Here is a 25,664-nt window from a genome sequence, read left to right as displayed (position 1 = left end):
ACCATTGGCCCTGATGGACTACTGGAATCCCATCCCGCAGAACCTTCCAAGGTAGGAGACAGGAGGGATGCCTACTCCCTCCTGCCTCTGATCCCACCTTCTTCAAAATGGTGGCATCTCACCCCTGCCCAATGCCCACTCATTATTTTATAGACTTCTATCATATCCCCCCTCAGCTGTCTGCTCTCCAAGCTAAAGAGCCCTAGTCGCTTTAGCCTTTCCTCATAGGGAAATCGCCCCACCCCCTTTATAATTTTTGTCACCCTTCTCTGTACCTTTTCTAATTCCACTATATTTTTTTTGAGATGTGGTGACCAGAATTGTACACAGTATTTGAGGTGTGGTCACACCATGGAGCGATACAAAGGCATTGTAACATCCTCATTTTTGTTTTCCATTCCTTTCATATAATACCTAACATTTTATTTGCTTTCTTATTTGCCGCAGCACTGAGCAGAGCTTAAAATGTAAAATTCCAAGCTGGCAGTGCAAACTAACATGTCCAAGTGTGCACACCTGCATGCCAATGTCATTGTGCACAACTGTGCATGCACCCAAGAGCAACCGCCTCTCTCCGGCTCAGGCCTCTGCCTCTGCTCCATTTCTTGTGTATGCACATTTATTGCATGTGCATGACTTGTCCTTCCACCTGCAGCACCAGCAAGTGCCACAGTTCCTGTCCCTGCCTCATGCCTCGCTCCCCAGCGACTCCTGGAGACGAACAAGCAAGCCAGCCCAGATTACAGAAATTCCACGGACCCGGAGGATAGTAGCACTCGCAGGTTTGAGCACTTACGGTCTGTGAGTGTTACAGCACCTCCCTTCTCTACTGTCCACCAATCAGTTTCAATGGTTGCATCGGGATGCCAACCTCGATGCAATCAGCCAGCCTAGGAGCCCTCTCCTTCAAACAGGGCACTAAAGCCCTCATCCCAGGTAAGAACATTTTTTAAAATTCCTCTGTACAAGAGAGATGTTGGAGACCATGGGGGGGGGGGGGGGGGGAGGAAACAGAGAGATGGTAGACACCGGGGGAGGGGGGGATTCTCGGGGACTGCAAACAGATGTTGGAGATCAAGGGGAGAGGGAAGTAGGGAAAGAAAGAGGTGCTGATCACTGTGTATGTGGGAAAAGACTTGAGCTGTAGGCTATTTCCTTTAGGCTATGGGCGATCCCTGGGCACATGCTTGAAGATTCACTTAGGATACCAGATACTTTTGGGCTGGCCCTGCATCACTATGTGCAGAGATAAGCATACAAGATTCTAACTTAGTTTCCTCCCATACCCCACTTTATCCATGACTAACCATAAAGTTAGGTAATAATCTAAATAGCCAGCAATACTAGTGTACTCATCTAGACATCCCAAATCATCCAAAAATAGGAAAGAAGCAATCTCTAATAATTCCTGTTAAATCAGGTCATGGCAGCAATTGTAGTAGCTTAAATGGGGCAGGAATGATCCCTAGTTATTCCTGCCCCACTGGTCCAAACTGAGTCGTAGTAGCAGTAGAAGCTTGATTGGTGTAAGACAGAAGACCAGTTGCTCCTGCACACTACATAACATCTTCAAGACAGCACCAGATGGTCATATTACAGATATCACTGCCACCCTCATCTGTGATGTAACAGTGGCTTGGATAATGACGGTTTGCTAATTCACAGGAGTGATGTTATAGTGACTCACTAAGTCTTAATAGATGATTCGCATTGCCTTGTTAACAAAATAGGAAACAGCTAAGTTAAAATAAAAATTAAAAAAAGAAAGAAAGAGTTAGACATTGACAAAATAAATGAACACACCTCCTCCACAAGCTTTTGTGCACTGGGACCAGCTTTTGAGGGCCCACTCATGAGCATCCATGTCCTCCAGAAGAACATTATTGTTTCCGATCAATGGCAGTAAGTCCTCGTGGATAATGTACTTATAAGTCAGGGTGCTCTTGGTCTCTATCTCCTCCCTGTAGACAATCTAGATTAAGGCAGGTAGGAGAGAGTAAAGTAAAAGAGAAAACAATTGACACAGTGAGCAACATAGTACGGTGACCATCATATATGGAACCATGTGATATTGTACAGTACATGGTCCTCATGACATTTATGTACATTTAGAAAAAAGGAAAAAGTTTTGGGATAGATTTTTTTTGCTCTCTTCTCAGTTTCTTTACAATATGGGATTTCTTGAAACAGATTACATATACACCATAAACAGTCTCTTCATGAAGTCTGTGTGACATTGAATGTTAGTGCAGACTTCTAATAGTTGTATGAATCCAGGAGAAAAATTAAATTTTTGTAAACTGTGATTTTTTTTTATTAAACCAACATAAAAATAACCCCAACACATTATAAGACAATAAATCACACACTGTTTTCTGTCAAGGGTCCTTTTTGACAATTTTTCAAACTCCTTTCATTTTCTCTGGCTTATCTGATGCTAATCTGTGTTGGTGATAATAGCACTGTGGGGACAGCAGGATAGAGAGTTTCACTCAGCTCTTTTTGGAACATTCAATTGTAACCTCTTTATTTGATACCCTTAGGCAGACGCTTAGTGAAAACCCAGAACAGCTGGGATGAGGGGCAGACACTCTTATTTATAATTATGGGATCAGGGCCAAGACTAGGATTTCCCTAGAAGGCCAAACAAGCATACGTCAGACTTTGTACGCCACTCAATAAATTCAGTCTACACCAAGGACTAAATTCTAGATATGGCCATTAAAAAATCGGCGCCAAAAAGAAAACCACTCAGCACTATTCTATAAACTTGTGTTAAAGTTAGGTGCAGTTTATAGAATACTGCATATGCCCTGAAACCACAACTACATTTAGGTGCTGCCATTTACACCAATGGAAATGTGAGCAAATGCTTGCACCTACATTTAGGCACGGATCCCAGCTATAATTACACACGTAACTGAAAGAAATGCCCCCAGTCTGCCCATGACCCTCCCATTTCCGCGCCCCCTTTTTTGACTCATGTGTAAAATTTAGGCACACACATTTTAACTAATTCTAATTAGCACCAATAATTGCTTGTTAAAAGTCAATATCAGTGCTAATCAGTGCCACTCAGTGGAACTTTTTGCCACTTAGTCCAATCACAAAGTCCCTCAGTTCTGTTTCAGACTGCAGGCCCATGGCAGGCTAGCATCGGATGCCTTTCTCCTTCATTGGGGGACAGGCCTTCTGTATGCGTATCCTCCCATACACCTGGTAGGGAAGACTTTGCTGAAACTCAAGCAAGACCGAAGGAACATGATTATGATGGCGCTGTTTTGGCCCCGTCAGATCTGGTTCCCTCTTCTTCTGGAGTTATATACAGAAGAACCGTAGAGATTGGAATGTTTTCCATCCCTCATTACTCAGAACGAGGGGGCGCTTCTGCATCCCAACCTCTGGTCTCTGGCTCTCACGGCCTGGATGTTGAGAGCTTAGAGTTCGCCTCCTTGGGTCTTTCTGAGGGTGTCTCCCGAGTCTTGCTTGCTTCCAGGAAAGATTCCACTAAGAGGTGTTACTCTTTTAAATGGAAGAGGTTTGCCGTCTGGTGTGACAGCAAGGTCCTAGATCCTTTTTCTTGTCCTACACAGACCTTCCTTGAGTACCTTCTACACCTATCAGAGTCTGGTCTTAAGACTACCTCAGTAAGGGTTCACCTTAGTGCAATTAGTGCTTCTCATTGTCATGTAGAGGGTAAGCCTATCTCTGGACAGCCTTTAGTTCTTCGCTTCATGAGAGGCTTGCTTTTGTCAAAGCCCACTGTCAAACCTCCTACAGTGTCATGGGATCTCAACGTCGTTCTCTCCCAACTGATGGAAGCTCCTTTCGAGCCACTGAGTCCTGCCATCTGAAGTACTTGACCTGGAAGGTCATTTTCTTGGTGGCTGTTTCCTCAGCTCGTAGGGTCAGTGAGCTTCAGGCTCTAGTGGTTCATGCTCCTTTCCTTAAATTTCATCATAACAGAGTAGTCCTCCGCACGCACTCTAAGTTCTTGCCAAAGGTGGTGTTGGAGTTTCCATCTGAACCAGTCAATTGTCTTGCCAGCATTTTTTCCTCGCCCTCATACAAGTCCTGGTGAAAGCAAGCTGCACACTTTGGACTGCAAAGGAGCGTTGGCCTTTACGTGGATCGGACAAGCTCCCACAGACAGTCCGCCCAGTTGTTTATTTTGCTTAATGCCAATAGAGGGGAGTTGCTGTCGGGGACCACACCATTTCTAATTGGCTAGCAGATTGCATCTCCTTCGCTTTTGTCCAGGCTGGACTGACTATAGAGGGCCATGTCACGACTCCCTTTATTAGAGCCTTGGCTGAGTTGGTGGCTCATCTAAGATAAGTCATTATTGAAGAGATCTGCTAGGCTGCGGTGTGGTCATCAGTCCACATATTCACATCTCACTACTGCCTTCAGCAGGATAGCCGACGCGACAGTCAGTTTGGGCAGTCGGGGCTCCAGAAATTGTTTGGGGTTTTAGAATCCAACTCCAACCCTCTTAGGCCCATTTTTATTCTGTTCCAGGCTACACTCTCATTTAGATGTTTCTTCTTTTCAGGTCAATTTTTATTCTGTCCTCGCCGTTGCGAGGCTCAATTGACCACTGTTTGTTGTGTTGTGTAAGCCTGGGAGCTAGGGATACCCCACTTGTGAGAATATCAGCCTGTTTGTCTTCGGAGAAAGAGTAGTTACTTACCTGTAGCAGGTGTTCTCCGAAGACAGCAGGCTGCATATTCTCACAAACCCTCCCACCTCCCCTTTTGGAGTTGTCTCCTTCATCTTTTGGATTTAACTGAGGGACGTGTCCACGCGGCGAGCGGGAAGATGTGTGCACGCGATGGAATGCCGTTGAAAAGATTTTTAGATTTTGCTTGAAAATCATCCGGGGCCGACGTGACGTCACTCACTTGTGAGAATATGCAGCCTGCTGTCTTCGGAGAACACCTGCTACAGGTAAGTAACTACTCTATATATGATTGTTTGTTAGAGATTCAATCCACTCCACTTCCCTCCTCCAAGTTCCGTTCTGTCTGATTGGTTCTTCGTTCGTGTGATGTCGCGTTTGTTTGCTTGGCAACTATGCAGCATTCCGTTTCCTCGACATGAGGGCGGGGACAGTGAGAGCCAATGAAACGCTGAACTACAGACTTACAAACCTTATACTGCCACAGTGCCACAGAGTCAGCTTCAGAATGTTGGAGGTGCTTTTTATTATATAGGAAGAGGGGGGCTACTACTGCCACCACATCCTTCCCCCTAATTATCATAAGGCATTCCTATATTCTACCAACTTCCAGAAACCCCTCAACTGTTCTATAGGGTTCTAATAGTTTCTGGAAACTTATGGTGCCTTAATGGTATCTTTCTGACAGTAGCTTTATGACCCCCCCTCCACAAACCCAGAGGCCTAAGGTAGTGATTCCTAGCTCTGGAGGGGCTGTGAACTTGTAAGGATGTCACAAGATGATTCTCCATGAATAAAATAGAAAAGAAAATGCAGCACAATCAGATTACAGTATTTTTCTAAGCTCTAGTTTGTGTATTAGTCTAAAGAGAATAAACATTATAACATTCACAGCATAAAACTTCGGAGGAAATGGCTACAAAATATGAATTTGGAGAAATGTAATTGCATAACAAGCCCTGTGATTGTGTCACAATTCTTGAGTGGATTTCATTGGACAGGAAGGGACCTTTTTCAGAGGTAGTTTAAGGCAGGGTACATTCAAATACAATAGTTATTTTCCTGTTCCCAAACGACTTAACAATCTAAGTTTATATCCAAGGTAATGGAGCAGATCACAAGGAGCAGCAGTGAGATTTGAACTTGGTTTTCCTGGTTCTCAGCCTGCTGCTCCAACCATTAGACCACTTTTCCACTAATGCAGAAATTCCTCCCCCCCCCCCCCCAGATACTTTATCCTCAGACTGGGAAAGTGAGTGGGCAGGAGTTTTAGAGTTTGCAGTCCTCAGGATACACCTAGCCAGTCAGGTTTTCAGGATACCCCCAATAAATATGCATGAGATAGGTTTACATGCCCTACCGCCAATGTATACACATTTATCTCATGCATATTCATTGTGGGTAACCTGAAAACCTGACTGGTTAAGTGTGTCCCAAGGACTGGATTGAGAACCCCTGCTCTAGTCTATGTGCTTCCTAAATATATAGGGATTAATTTCCTGGGCCACCAGGAACACCATTGTGGAGTTAGCCATACCTGTCCTCATGGTACTTTAGTCATTTTCCCAAAAGGTATATAGAAAATGGTATACTAGTGAGAATTTACTTACCAAAACCACAACGGTCGCATGCAAGGGACCGCTGGTCTTCAAACTCTCCTTGCCATCATCAATGCTGTACTCCCACTCCAGACCCAATTCAATGAAAGTTTTGGGATTGGCATCCTGGCCTTTTGCTCCCAGAATGTAGTTACCCTGTGCCTGGTTCTTTAAAGCTGCAAACCAGATACAAACAGGTTAATATTCAGCCTGTGGCTGTCAATAATTTTTTTTTAAATGCCAGCTGCTGCGGGCTTTTTATATTCAGCACTGGGCCGTACCCGGATTCCTTTACTGGTTGTCTGGAGAAAGGGTCTTTTTATGTGTTTGTGTGTGTGTGTGTGTGTGTGTATTGTTTTAGAACTTTCCTGCTTAGGAGAACTAGTTGGTATGGGATGGTATCAGTGTTGGGATAGGGGAATAGGAGGGCGCTTTTTGGGTTATTTGGGTTGGTAACCGCTAACCAGCTCCTTTTCTATTTCAATAACTTGGTTTTGATATTGATTGATGGGGCTTACTTTTAAAGTATGACTTGGAATGTGAAGGGACTCAACTCTCCTAGAAAGTGACAACTGGTGCTTCGAGAGTTGTGGTCCTCCACTCCATTGGTAGTCATGCTGCGAGGAACACATTTTAAGAAAAAACCATGAACATCTATTTTATCATGCTCACTTCTCCAGGGTTTGGTTTGCTTCAGATGCCTCTAGTGCTAAAAAGAGGGGAGTTGCTCTTCTTTTTCATAACTGTTTGACTATTCAACTAGTACAACTCAAAAGAGACCCTGAAGGGCATTATGTTTGTTCATATCAAACAAAATGGTCTATGCCAGGGCTCAACAAAGTTTCTTAGGCTCTAGGAGCCAACCCACAAATCTAGGAGCCAGACTTGTAATGACTGGAATTTTTATTCATTTATGACATTTATAAATTGCAGATTCACAATGTGCTCAAGATGATGCACAGCAAGTTGTTTAACACAGTAGCAGGGAAGGAACAGATGGGAGGCAACTGCTCCCCTTCATCCACCCACCCCCAGCCTACCACCTGGCAATGGAGCGAGGCTTTTACTTCTGCATAGGTTCCACATAGGTGGTCATCCAACCAGGACTGACATCTTGGAATGCCATCTGGCTGCTACCAGTCAGTAAATTTCATAGATAAGCTGTGCAGGACGACTACCTATGTGGAAGTAAAAGCCGCCATTTTGGAGAGGATGGGCTGCACGCAAGAGGCCTACTGACAGCGTTTCCGGAAGGGATCCCTACTGACTCAAGGAGATGGCTGAAACCATAGGGCAAGATGGGCCCGGAGATCCTAAGAATCACTCTCTCTCTCTGTCTGTGGGTCCAGCATCTCTCCTCCTCTGTTCTAACTCCCAACTCCTGATCCAGTCTCTGTCTCTCCCCTCCCCCAGTCTCTCTCTCTCTCTCTTCTTGTGCTTCCCTTCCTTTCAGGTCCAGCACATCTCTGTGTCACTCCGGCCCACCCCCTTCCCGGTCCACATATCTTTGTGTCCCTCCAGCCCACTCCCCCCCTGTTCCAGCATAACTCTGTCTACCTCCAGCCCCACCTCCTCAATCCAGCACATCTCCGTCTCCTTCCAGTTCCCCCCCCCCCACCAGGTCCAATACATCTTCATGTCTCTCCAGCCCCCCCCCCCCCCAGCACCACTCCTGGTCCAGCACATCTCCATGTTCCTCCAGCCTCCCAATTCAGCACATCTTCATCCAGACCCCCTCCATCCTAGGGTCCAGCACATCTTCATCTCCAGCCCCCCCCCCCCCCCACGTCTAGGTCCATCACATCTCCATCTCCCTCCAGTCTCCCCCCATGGGTCCAACATATCTTTCTCACTCATTCCCCTCCTTTGAATCCAGCATCTCCCCCTCACACACCCTGCCCTCCTGGATCCTCAAATATTGCCTCAATCCCCAGAATTTGGCAACAGCAGCCATCAAGGCGCTGTTCTGGCCGGCATTGGGCCTTCCCTCTGTCGGGTCCCGCCTTCTGTGAGATAACTTCCTGCTTCCTCACAGGCGAGACCCAGAAGAGGATTGGCCTTGATGCCAATAAGAGCAACTTCTTGATGGCTGCCACTGCTGACGCTAGGAATCAAGGCAATTTTTGGGTGGGGTAGATAAGGTGGATGAGAAAGAACTGCTGGATTGAGGAGGCTGGAGGTAGGGAGATGGAGAGAAATGGCAGCTGGGCCCAGGAGTAGAGAGAGAAGTATTGCGGGTGGGGACAAAAAAATAGGCACCAGGCCTAATTTTGTTAGGTGCCATGGTGACCTGGTGCCTGGGATTTGTCAAGTCCTGCCATAAAGGAGCAGTGACAGATGTAACATCCTAGATGTTTCCTGTAGACTCAGTGCACTGAGTGGGTAAGGTCCATATAGCTTGCCTCAAATGGAGGCATTCCATGGGGGTGATGTGACTTGTTGATACCATATGGCTATATGACCAGCTGAAATTAGTTGACTCTCCCAAATTTCCTCCACAGTGGGATTCTAGTTGATTATCCTTTGAAGGGGAAGAAAGGCTCCTAAAACGTTTGGTTGAAAATAGAAGACAATTTTTGAAACCTAAATTTGTCACCTGCATACTAAGCACATGGTATTTATATTTTTGAAGATTTTTGTGGCGGGTACATGGCATAGGTAGGGAATGGGAGGAGAGTGGATGGACGTGGAAGCAGTAACCAGTTCGATAACCACAGCTGCAGATGAATGACTAATGAATTTTTTTTTAAAGCAAAGATTTAAAAAAAAAAAAAAAAAAAAAGATGGGTCAGACAAGAAAGAATAGATTAGGGAGCTTTGGGCTTTATTTATTTTTTAACACCAATAAGGAACAGCTACTATTATTATCGGTCTCTGCAAGTGCTATGTATGACACTGGTTTTTCACTTTGTAGCAAAAAAAAAAAAACCCTAGCAGTAAAACATGACCATAGTATCTTTTCCTCTTTACAGTGAGGCCGATATTCAGCCTGTGAGAGGCAGAACGCCTAAGTGCTGAGATCGACCCCCAATATTCAATGCCGGGCTATTTCCAGTGATCAGCATTAAATATCTGGGGATTTATTTTGGCCCGCTCAAACTTAACCGGCTATGTCAATATTCAGCACTAGACTGTTAAGTTTATAGTGGCCAAAGATAGGACTGCTATTTAGGCAGTCCGAATTGGCTGCTAAACTTAGCAGGTCAGCAATGAAAACTGCCAGTTATCACGCGACATAACAAGTTATCTTTTCAGTCCTAACTGGCAATATTCAGCAGAGATAACTGGTTAGGTGCTGAAATGCTATTTAACCAGCCAACGGCTGTTTCTGGCCAGTTAAATAGTGCTGAATATTGGTCAGAGTATCTTCACCATTTCCTTGTTCTATCATTATTGCCCAATTTCTCTCACACTGCTCAGCATCTTTGAATTCAAGGCTATTCATGATGTCCTATTATCTTTTCTTTTCTCACAGTATCCAGCATTGTTCTTTCTCTTACTTTCTTCACTTCAACCCTTTTACTTTGATCATCTTCTGTTTGACACATCTTCCCTTCCCTGTCTCCTTCCTGTCCTTTCTGTCTTCCTTCATTGAGAGCAGGGCCAGCTCAAGGGACCATGGTGCCCTGAGCCAACTTTTGGTTTGTTACCTTCCCAATGATGTCCCCCCCCTCAAACCATCCTCCCCCCGGCCTACCTTTAAAGGCAGTTTTCCCCTCCTGAATACTAACAGTGTTTCATCTACTGCTAGCTGCATTAGCCCCTGCATGTTCCCTTTGCCACGCCCCTGTGGAAACAGGAAGTTATGTCAATGGAAGGGCGGGGTGCCTCACGGTAGAAGGAGGATGCCGGGTTGACATGGGAGTTGTCTGTGTTTGGGAGGAGAAAACTGTCTTTAAAGGTAGATGGGGGAAGGTGGTCTGAGACAAAAAAAGGAAGGGAGTTGCCAGCTCTTCTTTTTTCTCTTCACACACAATGCCGCCAGGAAAGCTCTAAGCCAGCTTAACCTATACGGCCAGTGACATCACAGAATCTCCAGCGCCCTGGGCCAGAACCTCACCTGGTCTATAGGTTAAGCCAGCCCTGTGAAGCTCTCTCCCTCATTTTCCTGTCTTCCTCTTCTCTCTCTCTCTGACTCCTACCTTTTCTCTGTCACCTCCTTCCTTGGTCTCTCTGTATCTATCTCAGCGGTCAGTTGTTATACTTACCAATACTGTAATTTGAGGGTTTAGTTTCCCATATTTGAACATGTCGAGCCCCTGCTGGAATTTCAAACATTTTCACAACACCTGTTGAAAATTAGAAACAAAAAAATTGTTAGAAATGGTAAGTTGGTCTAGCTTTGTGATTCATCATGTGCAGGGTTTCTTGTTCAATCCTTGGGTTTGCAACCTCCTGGGAAAAGGGACACTCAAGAAAATTACAGTGACATGTAACAGTGGTGTGCTGGAGCCGGCTCGCACCGGCTCGCAAGAGCCGCTTGTTAAATTTTGACAGCTCTTGCGAGCCGGTTGTTGTAAGGGGCGAGCCGGCTCCATTGCACGAGGTAAGCATGGCAGGAGGGTGCCATGCTTACCTCCCCTCCCGCTCCCATCCATTTGTAGCGATGTTTGTACAGCGCTGCGTATGCCTTGTAGCGCTATAGAAATGCTAAATAGTAGTAGTAGTAGTAGCGATGTCCTTCGCCCCCCTATCCTCCCCTGCCGCTCCCATCCATCAGTTTCAAATACCTGTCTGGAAGCGCCGCCTTATTTAAAGCCCTGCTGCCCGTCTCCAGTTGCCTTTCCTGATTGCTTCTCAGGAGTTCGGTTCGCGCTCTTAGTCCCGCCTTCTGACGTCATTCTGACGTCATTTCCTTTTCCCGCGGCGGGACTAACGGCGCAAAGAACCGAACTCCTGAGAAGCAATCAGGAAAGGCAGCTGGAGACGGGCAGCAGGGCTTTAAATAAAGCGGCGCTTCGAGGCAGGTATTTGAAACTAACGGATGGGAGCGGCAGGGGAGGATGGGGGGGCGAAGGACATCGCTACACATGGATGGGAGCGGGAGGGCAGGGGAGGGAGGAGAACTGCTGGGCATGGATGGGCAGAGGGGGGCAGGGGAGAGAATTGCTGGGCATGGATGGGCAGGGGAGAGAATTGCTGGGCAGAGGGGGGCAGGGGAGAGAACTGCTGGGCATGGATGGGCAGAGGAGAGAATTGCTGGGCATGGATGGGCAGAGGGAGGCAGGGGAGAGAATTGCTGGGCATGGATGGGCAGAGGGGGGCAGGGGAGAAAATTGCTGGGCATGGATGGGCAGAGGGGGGCAGGGGAGAGAAGAGAATTGCTGGGCATGGATGGGCAGAGGAGAGAATTGCTGGGCATGGATGGGCAGAGGGGGGCAGGGGAGAGAAGAGAATTGCTGGGTATGGATGGATAGAGAGGGGCAGGGGAGAGAGGAGAGTTTCAGGACATGGATGGCGGGGAGAGCAAGAGAAATTCTGGACATGGATGGAGGGGAGGGAAGGGAGAGAGAAGAAATGCTGGACATGGAGGGAAGATAGAGAAAGGAGATTAGATGAGGGAAAAGGAAGTGAGGAGAGAAACTGCACATGGATGGAGAAAATAGGCAGAAGCTGGATCCACTGTACAGTCAAGTATGCGGAGGACCAGAAATGAAGAAGAAAGGAGGAAAGAAAAGAAATAAATGGACAGGAAGCCCTGGAAACGGAGTCAAGGGAACAGATAGAGAGCAGCAGAATCAGATACTGGACCAGCATGATCAGAGAAACAAAGTCACCAGACAACAAAGGTAGAAAAAAAATTATTTTATTTTCATTATAGTGTTTGGAATATGTCCACTTTGAGAATCAGGTGCTGAACGTTAAAAGTTTATGTTTATTTACTTATTTATGGCATTTTATCCCATATTAAACATGAATTAGATTGGAACCTGGGATCATTTAATTTTTTTTTCCTGGAGAGAGTAATGTGTTGGCCGCCACCCCCCCCCCCCCCCAGGTATAGCCAGCTCTGCAAATTTTGTTTCGAGGGGAGGGGTGCAGAGGTGGGGGGGGGGCAGTGGTGGATGGGAGGGCACCGAGGTGGATGGGGGGGGGGGGGGGCGCCGAGGTGGACCGGGGAGAGAGCCTGTTGTTAAAAATTTACCAGCACACCACTGCATGTAGAGGATAATTATATAAAGAATTTTCTACATGTAAAGCATGTTTTATAAGTGAAAAATGGTTCTTACAAAACTGTGCAGCCAGATGCATAGATTCAAGTATGTACACCAAAAAGAGGGCATGTACTTATACATATAGGGCTACCGAGAGGGGGAGGGGTGGGGGCAAGATTCCCCGGGCCCAACCTTCAAGGGGGGTCCGGCGCCAGAAGGTTCTGCTCCCTCGGTCTGTCTCCTTGGCATTCTTCTGGACTCTCCTCTCTTTTTATAGTTGTTCACTTGGTGCTCTAATCTCCTTCTGTGGCTATAAAATCTTTTATGATGATGACTTCTGAATCCAACTCTGTAAACCAGAACCTTCAGCCAAACTTGAGTATGACATCTTGGTTTCTTTATCTGATACAGGTGCCTTGAAATCATATAGGAGTATGCAGGGACAAAATCTTTTGGTTTGTTTCATATCATTTTCAGATTGTGGATATATTTATATTTTTTGGTTTGCCTCAGTTATTTATGCATGCAAAATTTGATTAGCATGCCAAAAAGTTTGATGCATATGTGCATTTAATTTAGAGCACATTCTTTATGTGCACAAAAATTTCCTAATCAACCCCGAATGCATATCCCTATTATCTGTCAAGATTGTGGACATGTTTCATGCGCTCATTCATTTCGCCCCCTGGGGGTCAGACCTGGTGGCTGCAATGGACTGTCTGGTTGCTGTTTCCCATGTTCCAGAAGTCATGCCGGTCCGGTCCGGATCTTCCAGCCTTCCAGACTGTCTTGTGATTTTTGGAACTTAGCAGCACCCTTACCTGGTGAACTCCCTTGTCGGTTGCCTTTATGAACCACCTGGAAACTTTCTACTTTGCCTTGGCAACAGAGGTCATCTGATGAGCTTCTCGTCGGTGAGAGTTGTTGCAGTGCTTCCTGTTCTCCTTATCCTGGGGTGGACCTGCCCTGTTTGTTTTCCGGGGGTTTATTTCTCCTGCTTGTTGCCTGTCCAAGACTCGACATGTTTGCTGGTTTATGTCTACTGCTTGCTGCCTGCCCAAGACTCAGCGTGTTTCCTGGTTTATTTCTACTACCTGCTGCCTGCCCAAGACTCGGCTTGTTCCCTGGTTTATTCTACTGCTTGCCGCCAGCCTAAGACTCTGTTTAGTTTCCTGGAAGCTTCTACTGTGCCCTGCCCTGCCTGTTCCAGCTTGCTCTACTTCAGCTACAGCTTCAGTCCGGCTGCTCCAGTCCTGGTTGTATCTGACTGTCTGTGTTCTGCCTTGTCTCTTGTTTTGGGTGATTCTCCTGCCGCCGCCACCCCTCGGCTCACTTCTCCTCACTAGTGTGACAATATCCTACCAACAACTCAAACTTAGCATGGCAAAATTAAGGGGGAAAGTTATCAACATAGGCTACTGTTAAAATGGGTTATTTTACTGTTAATCCAGGTTATTAGTAACTAGGTCTCATGACTTCTGCTAAAATAGCACGAGTTGGTTGTATAATAACACATCTTAGTGGTAGCTCACATTGATAATTTCCCCCCTGAACTTCTTATATTTACTTCAAAACCGACTTCCACCCTTACATACTTTTCAGATTGAATGGTTAATGCTATCATCCTCACTGTCCTCTTGGCCTTGGGATCATCTTTGAGTTCTCTATCTCCTTTGCACACATCCAAAGCATTGATAACACATAATGTGTCTTTTTTCTACATCACCACCAAATTTACCCTTTTATTTCTGAACTATCATGCCATCATCTCCTGATTGGACTACTGCAACCTCTTCTTCACAGATCTCCTTTGTCAGTTGGTATATAACTTTGGGGCAAAGATTAAACCTGGAGTTCCTCCTTCTCCCTGTTCTATGTGGCAACAGGTCTTCTGTGCTAACATCCCTTTAGTGTTATCTCTAACTATTTTGTTCTGTGCTCCCTGAGGGTTGAGGTTTGTCTCACTGAACAGGTTAGTGAAAAGGCCGTGGGTGGCTTGGGCACTCTTTCACTCTCTCGTCTTTTTGTGCACTACTGAAAATTTATTTGCTCCAGCAAGCATTTCATACATGAGTCTGGGCTGTTCCTGCAATGGGATGTTAATGTTAGGCTAAATTAGGTTGGATGGTGTTTGTCTGGGTTGTCTATGTCTCTGTCTGTATGTTTGATTATATGATCTCTCTTGTAACGTCACTGCTTCAGTATGCATGTTTGGTTGATGTGATTACTTTTATGCCTAGCTCTTAGTGTGTGAGTGATAATGGCAAATAGAGTTCCTTTCTGCCTTTTTAATTTATTTGTTTTTTATTGGTTTCATTGTAAACCACTTTGTTTTGCTTGCAAGGAAAGTGGTATATTAAATTTAATAAACCATAAACCAAGATCAGGATCAGATTTCCCCGACCACTAACCAATAGCATGGCAGCTATCATTAGTAGAGAAATTCCTAAAGAGCAGATGTATCTGCTTTCCAGATCCATCTACAAAGGAGAGGCACCACTTCTCTCTACAGCAGCACCCTCACCGGAGAAGCATTGCTGTTCTCTAGAATAATCCTTCTCTTTGGGGGAAGGTACTGGTACTCTCCATAGCCATCCTCCTACAGGATACTACACACTGCTCCTGATCATAGTTATCATCCTATAGGGCAGCAATTACTATTCTCTACAGCCATCCTCCTATAGGATACAACACCACTCTTCATAGACAATGCAATCTTTCTACAGAAATCCTCCCATAGGATACAACACATCATGTTTTAAACCCGCGATGAACAAGGACCTATATGGAGACTGACCTTGAGACAGCCAGTGGCGAAACATGAATTCATGTCAGTTGTGATGTGTCTCCTCAATGATTTTTCAAGTACCTCATAATGAAGGCTTATGATGAAGTTAAGCTAATTAATTGATCTATTTTATATGTGGGAAGAAAATGAAAATGTAAAAAATTTACAGTGGCTTGATGACGATTACATGCTCACCCTTATCTATGCCAGGCTCAAAAGAAATTAGCCTAGAGGTTGAAACATGCATATTTGTTGGATCTAATAGTAAGTTTATAATCACAACTCAAAATGTTTGCTGATAAGAAATACTGATAGGAGCTGGACTTATTATTGGTCTCCATAGACAAAAGCATTCTTTCTAAAGACATCCTCCCATCGGATATGATGCATCACTATTCTCCACCTTTCTACAGACATCCTCCCATAGGACGCATACAACTTTCCATAGACAAGGCAATCTTTTTTCTACAGATACCCCCCATAGGATATGACACATCACTGCTCTTCATAGACAATGCATTCTTTCTACATATTCTCCCATAGGATATGAGACATCTCTATTCTCCATGGACAAGGTATCCTTCTTTCTACAGACATCCTCCCATAAGATATTATTAACTCTCCATAGACAAGGCAATCTTCTTTCATTCTAAAGACATCCTTCCATAGGATACAACATATCACTACTCTCCACAGACAAGACACCCTTCTTTACAGCAATCTTTTTGCAAAGGTTTGCAGTTTCCTTACCTGGATGTTTTGGAGTCTTGACCATGGTTCCTTTTACTGTCCGACAATGAGAATTATCTCCACCACAAACTCCGCATTTATCATCCTCCTTCAGTGATCCAATCTCCCTATCACATCCGACATGCTGTCAGGCACAAAAAAAAAAAGAAGAAGAAATTAAAAAAACAAAAACAAAGCAGAAGCACATAAGTTAAATCCAAAAAGAGCACAAAATACAGATTTTTTTATCTGCCTCCTAGCAAGGCAAGAGTTCCTAATTAGCAGCTATCTCTACGACATTTTTGCAGTTTCAAAGAAGGAAGGCCTGGTGGCAGGGATTAACAACACACTGTTTAGTATGGCTTACAATGTCCTCTAGGAATACTGTAAATTTTTCTAATAACAATAAAGAACTGATTTAGGCCTGTTTAAGCTTCTGTATTGAGAACATTTTGTATTCCAATTACTGGGTATTGACTTCTTTTTAAAATAAAAGCTACATTTATCAAAGAAATCTTATATTTGTGTCTATCTTCTGCATGAGTGCATTGGATTTTCCTTTCTAGCCCTACCCCCTTTCCCCTTCAGGTGGGGTGGTTACACTACTGGTTTCCCTATACTTAGTGGTGTTGGGGGAGGGCTTATTTTTTCCCTGCCATCTCTCTCGTGTGTGTCTTAGGCCTCTCCAATCGAGCTCACTATCTTTGTTGACTGGTTGGTATTCTAGTATAAATCTTGCATTTGTATGAATGCAATAACTGTGTAACGAATGTTTGTATGAAAAATATCAAACTTTTTACAATAGTTTTTTTAAGTCTCTTCTACCCTATTTACTAAGCTGCACTGCCTGTTCAATGCAATTAGGAGGCATTTCTATAAGTGGACACCTCTATTTAGGTGCCCTGATGCCGAAGGGTGAGAGCCTATTCTATAATGGCATCTGGGCACACAGATACCATTAAAGTATACTAGTGTAACCCAGTATGGGTTACTTAAAATTTAGGCACCCACAGTTATATCAACAATAGACCTGGTGTAACTGCAGATGCCAAAATTGGCAAGGCGGCATGTAACTTAATGTACTCTGTAAGATATATGCTTAAGTGGAAGCCCCACTCATGTACCACCCATGCTACACCCCTGTGAACACCCCCGCCCCTTAAATTTAGGTGCTATGCCACTTAGGTGCAACCTTACAGAATAGTGCTTAGGAAGAAATGACAGTATTTTGTATATTTACATGTGATGGTATTTAGAAGGATAAAGTCCCTACCTAAACAACACCAAGGTAAAATAATGAGGTGAATAATCAAATGGAAACAATCCCCAATTGGGATACCAAGAAGTCTTTAAAACTCAATTCATCAACCAATATTTGTTGCACAAATAAAAGGACACAACATTGCTGTGTTTTGGCAAACAGTGCCTGCATCAGGAGTCACACAGTTCTAAAGATGTGTCACTGATGTGGCTGGTGGTAAACAATAGAGAAAAGCCGGACTTGACTACTGCACACTGAAAAGATGTAAAACGTAACAAAAACCACTCCTAGGTGCATCTTACCTTATCCAAGAGGTCTTCAAAATGCAAATGTACAATTTATTCTTTTCTACCAGGTCACTATTTCAAAATGGTGCTGATGGACCCTGAGGCCTGCATTATTTTGAAATATGTACTATACCACTGATTGCCTAAGACCCCATTAACAACAATGATAGTCAAATAGTTCAATCTTTAATTTGATCTAAGGGGAAAAAAGTTTTGTTAAATCACCCGGGCTTCAATGTAACTTCTTGCAACCCTTTATTAGGGTGTTGCCCAATGGTGCCACATATAATCATCGACTATACCCCCTCCTACCAAATTCAATTTTTTTTATTTTTCTATGTGCTTCTTGTTAAATATTTGAATCTTTAGATAGTTGTGATGCAGTAACTCCACTATACACTCACTACACACAGAAGCTTTTTCAGATATGGTGTCTCCAAAAATGATAATAAACGGAACCGGAACTGTCTAAATGATGTCAACAGAATTGGACACAGATTTGGACATTTCGGAGAAGTCTGATTTATTTTTGGCTCTTTATTATCTGACTATCATTGTTGTTAAGCAGCTGCTTTTTGGTGGTAGAACAGTGTTGTGTTATATTTATTGAAGGCTTTTCTAAGACCCCATTAGGCAGGTTATATACCTGGCTCTTTACTCCAATCTCTAGGAGGCCAAAGGAAAGACATCCACACATACATCACCAAAAAAAATATTACATATATATATATATATATATATATATATATATATATATATATATATATATATATATATATATATATATATATATACAGTATATATATACATACATACATCAAAGGCCTTTGGAAGAGAGTGTGGGTCCCACTTAATGACAGTTAGCTCATCCAGAACTGTCTCAATATCCCTCAGGTCTTCTGCTCTTTTATTAAGGATGCATTGTCATAAATTAACTGGTTACATCACAAATCATGGGACACAAACTCTGAAAAATCATTGACTAGATTATATTCTGCTTATATCTGCAAGTTCAGGGGATTCAGGGTACTTTCCAAAACTGCTAGTGGTTCCAATGAAAATCTAATATTTATAGGAATGCGGAACTATCATACATTATTCCATGCATCATCTGTAAGCTCAGACATCTGCATACATCGCATTCACTTCCCTGTTTTCTTCCAAACATGTTTATATCTAATAACAGTTTCCTGCATCTGGTAAAGACAGCATTTAGTCATTTTCCATCTTATTTACTATACTAACATTTAACCTCTAATATTCCTCTCTATGAATGGGGGAACCATTATTTTCAAATATAACCTTAATATCACCACAAAATGGCATCAGCATCAGAACCATCTGGTGCTATTTTGAAATGCTTACTCAGTGTGGCAGGAACAATTGGGGGCTACTTCTATCCCATTTGAATTATGTAGTCCCATAAATGCTTCTCCAAGTCAGTCACCTCTCACCAGATACAGTAGCTCACTCTTTGGGAAGAGTGGGGAACAGGGGTACATATTTCAAGAGAAACAGCTCTCTCCATGCTAGGTTCGCAACTCTTGAGGCTGGGAGGGAATTAGTCCCGAGGATCACTTGCTTCATTTTTCTCCACTACTAAACACGTACATTATTGTGTAGATATTTGTTCTGAACCAAGTCTTTAAATACTTGAACAGCTTGCAAACTGATATGTGTAAAACAAAAGTTACTGTTCACATTCCCAGTTTCTTTCTCCTTGCTTCCTCTTAACACAGTGGAAACCTCTCAAATATCTCTAGGCAGGAGATGGGACTCAATTCAGGTATCAAGCATTTTTCATGAGTTCTCTAGGGCAATTATAACTTCTTCGCAGTTTTATGGGTATTTCTATGCAGATGATATATTTGTTTTGGTCCCACTATCTCATGATTTTATTCAGGATTGTGTTGAAGTGGTCGAAAACTGGGCATGTCAACATCTTCTAGACCTCAAAACATTAAAGACAAAGAGCGCATGGTTCGGTGTGGAGCATCTTCTAAGGATACTATTGAAACAGACATTTAAGGAATCCCAGTAGAGCGGTTTCAACGATGCTGAAAGTAAGCCAGGTGTGCTTAATGAGAGAGCAGGATAAAGGTTGCACATTATCCCCATCAACTTCTAAGCAGCATATAAATCTAAGGAAAAAACACAATCTGAAGTGCCTGTATACAAATGCTAGAAGCCTAAAAAATAAGATGGGAGAGTTTGAGTATATAGCACTAAATGATGAGGTAGATATAATAGGCTTCTCAGAGACTTGTTGCAAAAGGGACAATCAATGGGACACTGTATTAGCAGGTTACAAATTGTATTGCAATGATAGAGAGGATCAAATTGGAGGGGGCATTGCGCTATATGTTAAAGAGGGAATTGAATCAAATAAAATAAACATTCCACATGAAACAGATAGCAGCGTGGAATCATTATGGATAGAAATTCCATGTGTGAAGGGAAGGAGTATTCTTGTACGGCTGTAATACCATCCGCTGGGATAGAATGAACAGACAGATAAAGAAATGTTTACAGAGATTAGGAAAGCTGGACAACACTATAATAATGGATGATTTCAATTACCCAAATATTGACTGGATAAATGTTACATCAGGAAGAGTCAGGGAGATAAAATTTCTAGATGTAATTGTTGGAATGTAATTGTATTTTACATGCATTGCCTGTCACCTATTATTTCTCTGTGATTACTCTGTGACCTCTGATGTGAATTACTTAGAGAGGTCACACAGCTATGCAACTTCCTGTGGGGGTTAGATGCAGCAGATGCAGCACATGGAGCACATGGAGCTCATGATCTCTCCTAACCTGAGAGGATCTATGGTGGTGTGAGCATCCATTACCATCTAAGCACATGGAAGGAGCTGATAATACAAATGTATAGTAATATGTATATATAAGCCTGTCTGATTATAATCTAACTACAAACTGTGAGTAAACAGATGTTTTGTTACTTCAACTTTAAAGTGACTCAGCAGTGAATTATTCAGGGGTGAATGAGAGAGAGATGAAGAAAGAAATTAACATTTCTAAAGCTGAAGCTGTGTGTACTAAAATCTGCTAATTATTTACTACAAATAATCCAACAAAAGGGTTATGGGCCCAGGGGCCAGGAATTGAAAAAGAAGAGAAATATTACCAGGCAGAAAAAAAGGCCACATTTTTCTCTTAAGTTTTAAAGGAAAGATTCAGTCTGTCTCTCTCTCCCCCCCACACAGCAGACAGAAGGCTAAGAAAATGGCTGAGGGAAGAAATTCACCATTGTTCTATTCTCTCAAGGTGCCTAAATTAACTGAGTTTAATTATCAGCAGTGGGAATTAAGATTCATATGTCTCCTTCGAGCAAAAAGATTAAATATATGCTTAGACCAAGACAGAACAGCTGAAAATATGGCTGAATGGGACAATGCAAACTATTATGTGAAGTGCATGCTTTTGGAAGCTCTCTCAGAGAAACAAGCCATATTAGTGGAGGGAAAAGATACACCAAAGGACATTTTATATAAACTGAGAACTATGTATGCAACTACATATGCAAAGCAGCAACCAATTTGGTTGGCAGAGTTGAATGAAACCAAATTAAGGGATAAAAGTAAATGTAATGATCACATTATGCATCTTATGTCTTCATTTCAAAAGCTAGAACTTTCTGGAATTCCCATGTGTGATGCATTGAAAAGAGCATTTCTTTTTACCTCACTATCAAAGAAGTTTGATGTTTTTAGGTCTGTAAATGAGGCCATTGAAGGGCAATCTTTTGAACAGGCAACATCAAAACTAAGGCAGGAATGCATAATAAATGATTCTGAGGAGATGTGTTCCCAAAGTCAGTCAGAGAGAAATGAAACAAATTTCTTGGCAAAGAACAGAGGAAGGCGGAGCTATGGGAAAACTCCACCCAAGGGCAAGCTGATTTGCTACTCATGTGGAAAGGAGGGACATGTATCTAAATGGTGTAAGGAAACACAAAACACTCCCTCTAGCTCACCTAAGCCAATGGAACTAAAGAATTTTCAAACCAGGAAATGTATGAAGGACAAAGATAAACACAAGGGCTTTCTAATGGCAGAAAAATCTTTGACTATGGTAAATAATAATTCAAATGAAAGTACTTGGATTTTGGATTCGGGGAGCACATGCCATTTAACCAATTGTAAGGATTTCTTTCAGGAAATGTGTCCAGAGGAAGGTATTCTTAAAACTGCAAACGCAGGGACTGCTAAGATCCAAGCAAAAGGTATTGGATTCTTAAAATGCAAAGTGTCTAATGAAGTTAAAGAAATTCCTGTAAGTGATGTCTTGTATATTCCCCAAGCAGTTTGCAATATGCTTAGTGTATCTACATTAGATAAGAAGGGATTTGCGATTCATTTTGAAAACAGTAAGTGCACAATTTCTAAAAATGATGAAGTGTATGCTGAAGCTTTTATGCATAATGATGTTTATAAACTGAGCATTTCAGGTGAAGCCTCACATATGGCGCAAGTAAGGAAGAATGATGGTAAATGTAGTCTGGAAATCTGGCACCGCCGCCTGGGACATCGTGATTCTAAGGTGATCCAGGATCTTTACAGTAAGCAACTAGCCACTGACATTCAGATAAGTGCAAATGCTGGTAAAATGGAGAAATGCATAGACTGTGTTACTCAAAAAGGTGTGAGACCCTCATTTCCTGCATACACAGGAAATAGGAGTAATAAAGTACTGGACTTAATACACAGTGACTTATGTGGACCGTTTAATATCCCATCATTGGGAAATAACAGATTTGTGCTAATATTCTTGGATGATTTCTCTAGATATTGTGTGGCCTATTTGCTGAAAGAAAAAAGTCAAGTCACAGACATGCTGAAGAAATACGTAGCCATGGTGAGAAATAAATTTGAAAGAAAACCAAAGGTTCTTCAGACCGACAATGGTGGTGAGTTCACTTCACAAAGCATGCGCACATTTCTAGAACAAGAAGGCATTCAACATATCACAACAGTAGCTTATACACCAGAGCAAAATTCTGTTGCAGAGAGAAAATTTAGGTCACTTGTGGAAATGACCAGATGTATGCTGTCAGATAGCAATCTCCCTAAAAGACTATGGGGGGAAGCCATTCTCACAGCAGTGTACCTACAAAACAGAATGCCAACTAAAGGCGCTGAGCGCACACCACATGAGACATGGCATGGTAGGAAGCCAAACCTGTCACACATAAGAACATTTGGAAGTACAGCATATGCTCATATACCAAAGCAAAAAAGGCATAAGCTGGATTCCACAACAGAAAGGGGCATTTTAGTTGGCTATACTCCAGGACACAAAGGATATAGAATTTTGAATCTGAAAACTGGCATTGTTGGCATAAGACATGTTACATATTTTGATGAAAACAAAAGGGTTGATAAAGGCTGGATTATCCCAGATGAGCCTTATCATCCAGAATATGAAACTAGAACCATAATAGACATGCCAGTGTATATAAATGCCATACCAAGGCAGATGTCTGAAAGCAACTCATCTGTATCTAACGAGGAACAGGCAGAGGAAGCAGACACAGAAAGGATCATTGAAGAAGACAGTACAGTTGGAGAAGGGGAATCAATTGGAGAAGAACTCTCAGATATAGAGGATGCAGAAAGGTCGGACCAACCTGTTGTCAGACGCTCATCCAGGGAAAACAAAGGTGTTCCACCCCCAAGACTGTCTTACCTAACAAAGTCAGCAGAAGCTCAAGAGCCCTTAACATGGGATGAGATTGAGAAAATGCCAGCAGAAGAAGCTGCTGAATGGCATAAAGCTGCACAAGAAGAAATTGATGCATTGGATAAAAATAATACTTGGATTCTTACAAAATTACCTCCTGGCAAGAAAGCTATAGGATGCAAATGGGTATTCAAGTTAAAAAGGAATGCACAAGGAAAAGTGGAAAGGTATAAAGCCAGATTAGTGGCAAAGGGATATCTTCAAAAATATGGAGAAGATTTTGATGAAGTGTTTGCACCTGTAGTGAAACACACGACAATCAGAACACTTCTGAGCATTGCAGTCTCAAAAGGCATGCAAGTCAACCACATTGATGTGAAAACAGCGTTTCTTCACGGAGATATAACTGAAGACTTGTACATGGAACAGCCAACAGGTTTCATAAATACAAAACAAAGACAGCTAGTGTGTAAATTAAACAAAGGTCTTTATGGATTAAAGCAAAGTGCAAAATGTTGGAATGAAAAATTGCATGAAATATTGACAAATTTGGGATTTAAGCAAGGTGAAGCAGATAAATGCTTGTACACTAGGTGCACAAATGGACAATATGCATACATTTTAGCTTTTGTTGATGATCTGCTCATTGCAAGCAAAAGTGAGCAACAGTACAAGGACATTGTAAAGTGTTTAAACCTCAATGTTGAGATAAAAGAACTGGGTAATGTGTCATACTATCTTGGTATAGAAATTGAGAAACAAAATGATGGTTCTTATCTTCTAAGCCAGAAGCAGAAAATAAATGAGCTTATTGAAAGTTTAGGTATGCAAGATGCCCAAGTTGTAAGCACTCCCATGATCACTGATTTTCTGAAGGATGAAACAGTAAGAGAACCTTTACCAGATAACATCCAATATAGATCAGCCATAGGTAAGCTTTTATATCTAGCTACCACATACAGGGCTGATATAGCAAATGCAGTAGGAATTTTGAGCAGAAGGGTCAGCTCACCTACCAAATCAGATTGGACTGCAGTTAAAAGGATGGTAAGGTATTTAAAAGGTACCATTGATTGTAAATTAAAGATTTCAGCCAATAGTAATCCAAAACTAATATGTTACTGTGATTCAGATTGGGCAGGGGATCATTCTGATTATAAATCCACAAGTGGATATGTGTTTATGTATGGAAATGTACACATTTCATGGGCCAGTCATAAACAAAGTATTGTGAGTTTGTCTTCTACAGAAGCTGAATACGTGGCCGTATCGGAAGCGTGCAGAGAACTGATATGGATTGAAAAACTTTTGCTGGATTTCGGAATAGCTGAACAGAGACCAATCCAGATAATGGAAGATAATCAGAGCTGCATCCGACTGTCACAGAATGACAAGGTTCAGTCACGCACCAAGCACATCGCAACGAAATACCACAACGTGCGAGAGTTGGCGAAAGAAGGGGTCATCAGTCTACACTATTGTCACACCAGTGAGATGACAGCTGACATCATGACCAAACCGTTACCCAGAGAACATTTTGTGAATCTGCGTATAAAGCTTGGACTTTGTATGAATAAATAATTGCATGACAGTTATGCATGAGAAGGGGTTTGTTGGAATGTAATTGTATTTTACATGCATTGCCTGTCACCTATTATTTCTCTGTGATTACTCTGTGACCTCTGATGTGAATTACTTAGAGAGGTCACACAGCTATGCAACTTCCTGTGGGGGTTAGATGCAGCAGATGCAGCACATGGAGCACATGGAGCTCATGATCTCTCCTAACCTGAGAGGATCTATGGTGGTGTGAGCATCCATTACCATCTAAGCACATGGAAGGAGCTGATAATACAAATGTATAGTAATATGTATATATAAGCCTGTCTGATTATAATCTAACTACAAACTGTGAGTAAACAGATGTTTTGTTACTTCAACTTTAAAGTGACTCAGCAGTGAATTATTCAGGGGTGAATGAGAGAGAGATGAAGAAAGAAATTAACATTTCTAAAGCTGAAGCTGTGTGTACTAAAATCTGCTAATTATTTACTACAAATAATCCAACAGTAATAAACAACTGTTTCTTGGAGCAACTGGTCCAGGAACTGACAAGACGGGGAACCATTTTGGATGTGGTCCTTGGTGGCATGCAGGGCATAGTGCGAGAGGTTGCGCTATTAGGTCTCCTTGGATACAGTGATCATAACATGATCAAGTTTGAGCTACTATCTGGAATGAACCCACAAAGGAAATCTACTGTAGCTGCATTTAATTTTTGAAAGGGTGACTATAATAAAATGTGGAAAGTGGTTAAAAAGGTAACTAAAAGGATCGGCTGCTAAGGTTAGGACACTAAATCAGGTGTGGGTGTTATTCAAAAATACTATCTTGGTAGCCCAGACTAGAGGCATTCCATGTATTTGCAAAGGTGCAAAGAAGAGAAAACGACAGCC

General features: G+C 42.6%; 1 protein-coding gene across 1 annotated transcript in view; it reads right to left on the bottom strand.

The window, feature by feature from the left end:
• ADAMTS14 (ADAM metallopeptidase with thrombospondin type 1 motif 14) overlaps positions 1-25,664 on the bottom strand; it is a 372,712-nt gene that overhangs the window by 31,301 nt on the left and 315,747 nt on the right. Inside the window, exons 19-22 of the mRNA XM_030204905.1 lie at positions 15,973-16,096; positions 10,488-10,568; positions 6,292-6,455; positions 1,804-1,972 (exon numbers count right to left, since the gene is read on the bottom strand). Coding sequence (XP_030060765.1) covers positions 1,804-1,972; positions 6,292-6,455; positions 10,488-10,568; positions 15,973-16,096 — 538 coding nt within the window. The remainder of the gene's footprint in view (positions 1-1,803; positions 1,973-6,291; positions 6,456-10,487; positions 10,569-15,972; positions 16,097-25,664) is intronic.

The sequence above is a fragment of the Microcaecilia unicolor genome, chromosome 5 (assembly GCF_901765095.1).
Source record: "Microcaecilia unicolor chromosome 5, aMicUni1.1, whole genome shotgun sequence".
Lineage (NCBI taxonomy): Eukaryota > Metazoa > Chordata > Amphibia > Gymnophiona > Siphonopidae > Microcaecilia > Microcaecilia unicolor.
Note: the sequence above shows the minus strand (reverse complement) of the source record. Positions and strands in the feature narration are given on the sequence as shown.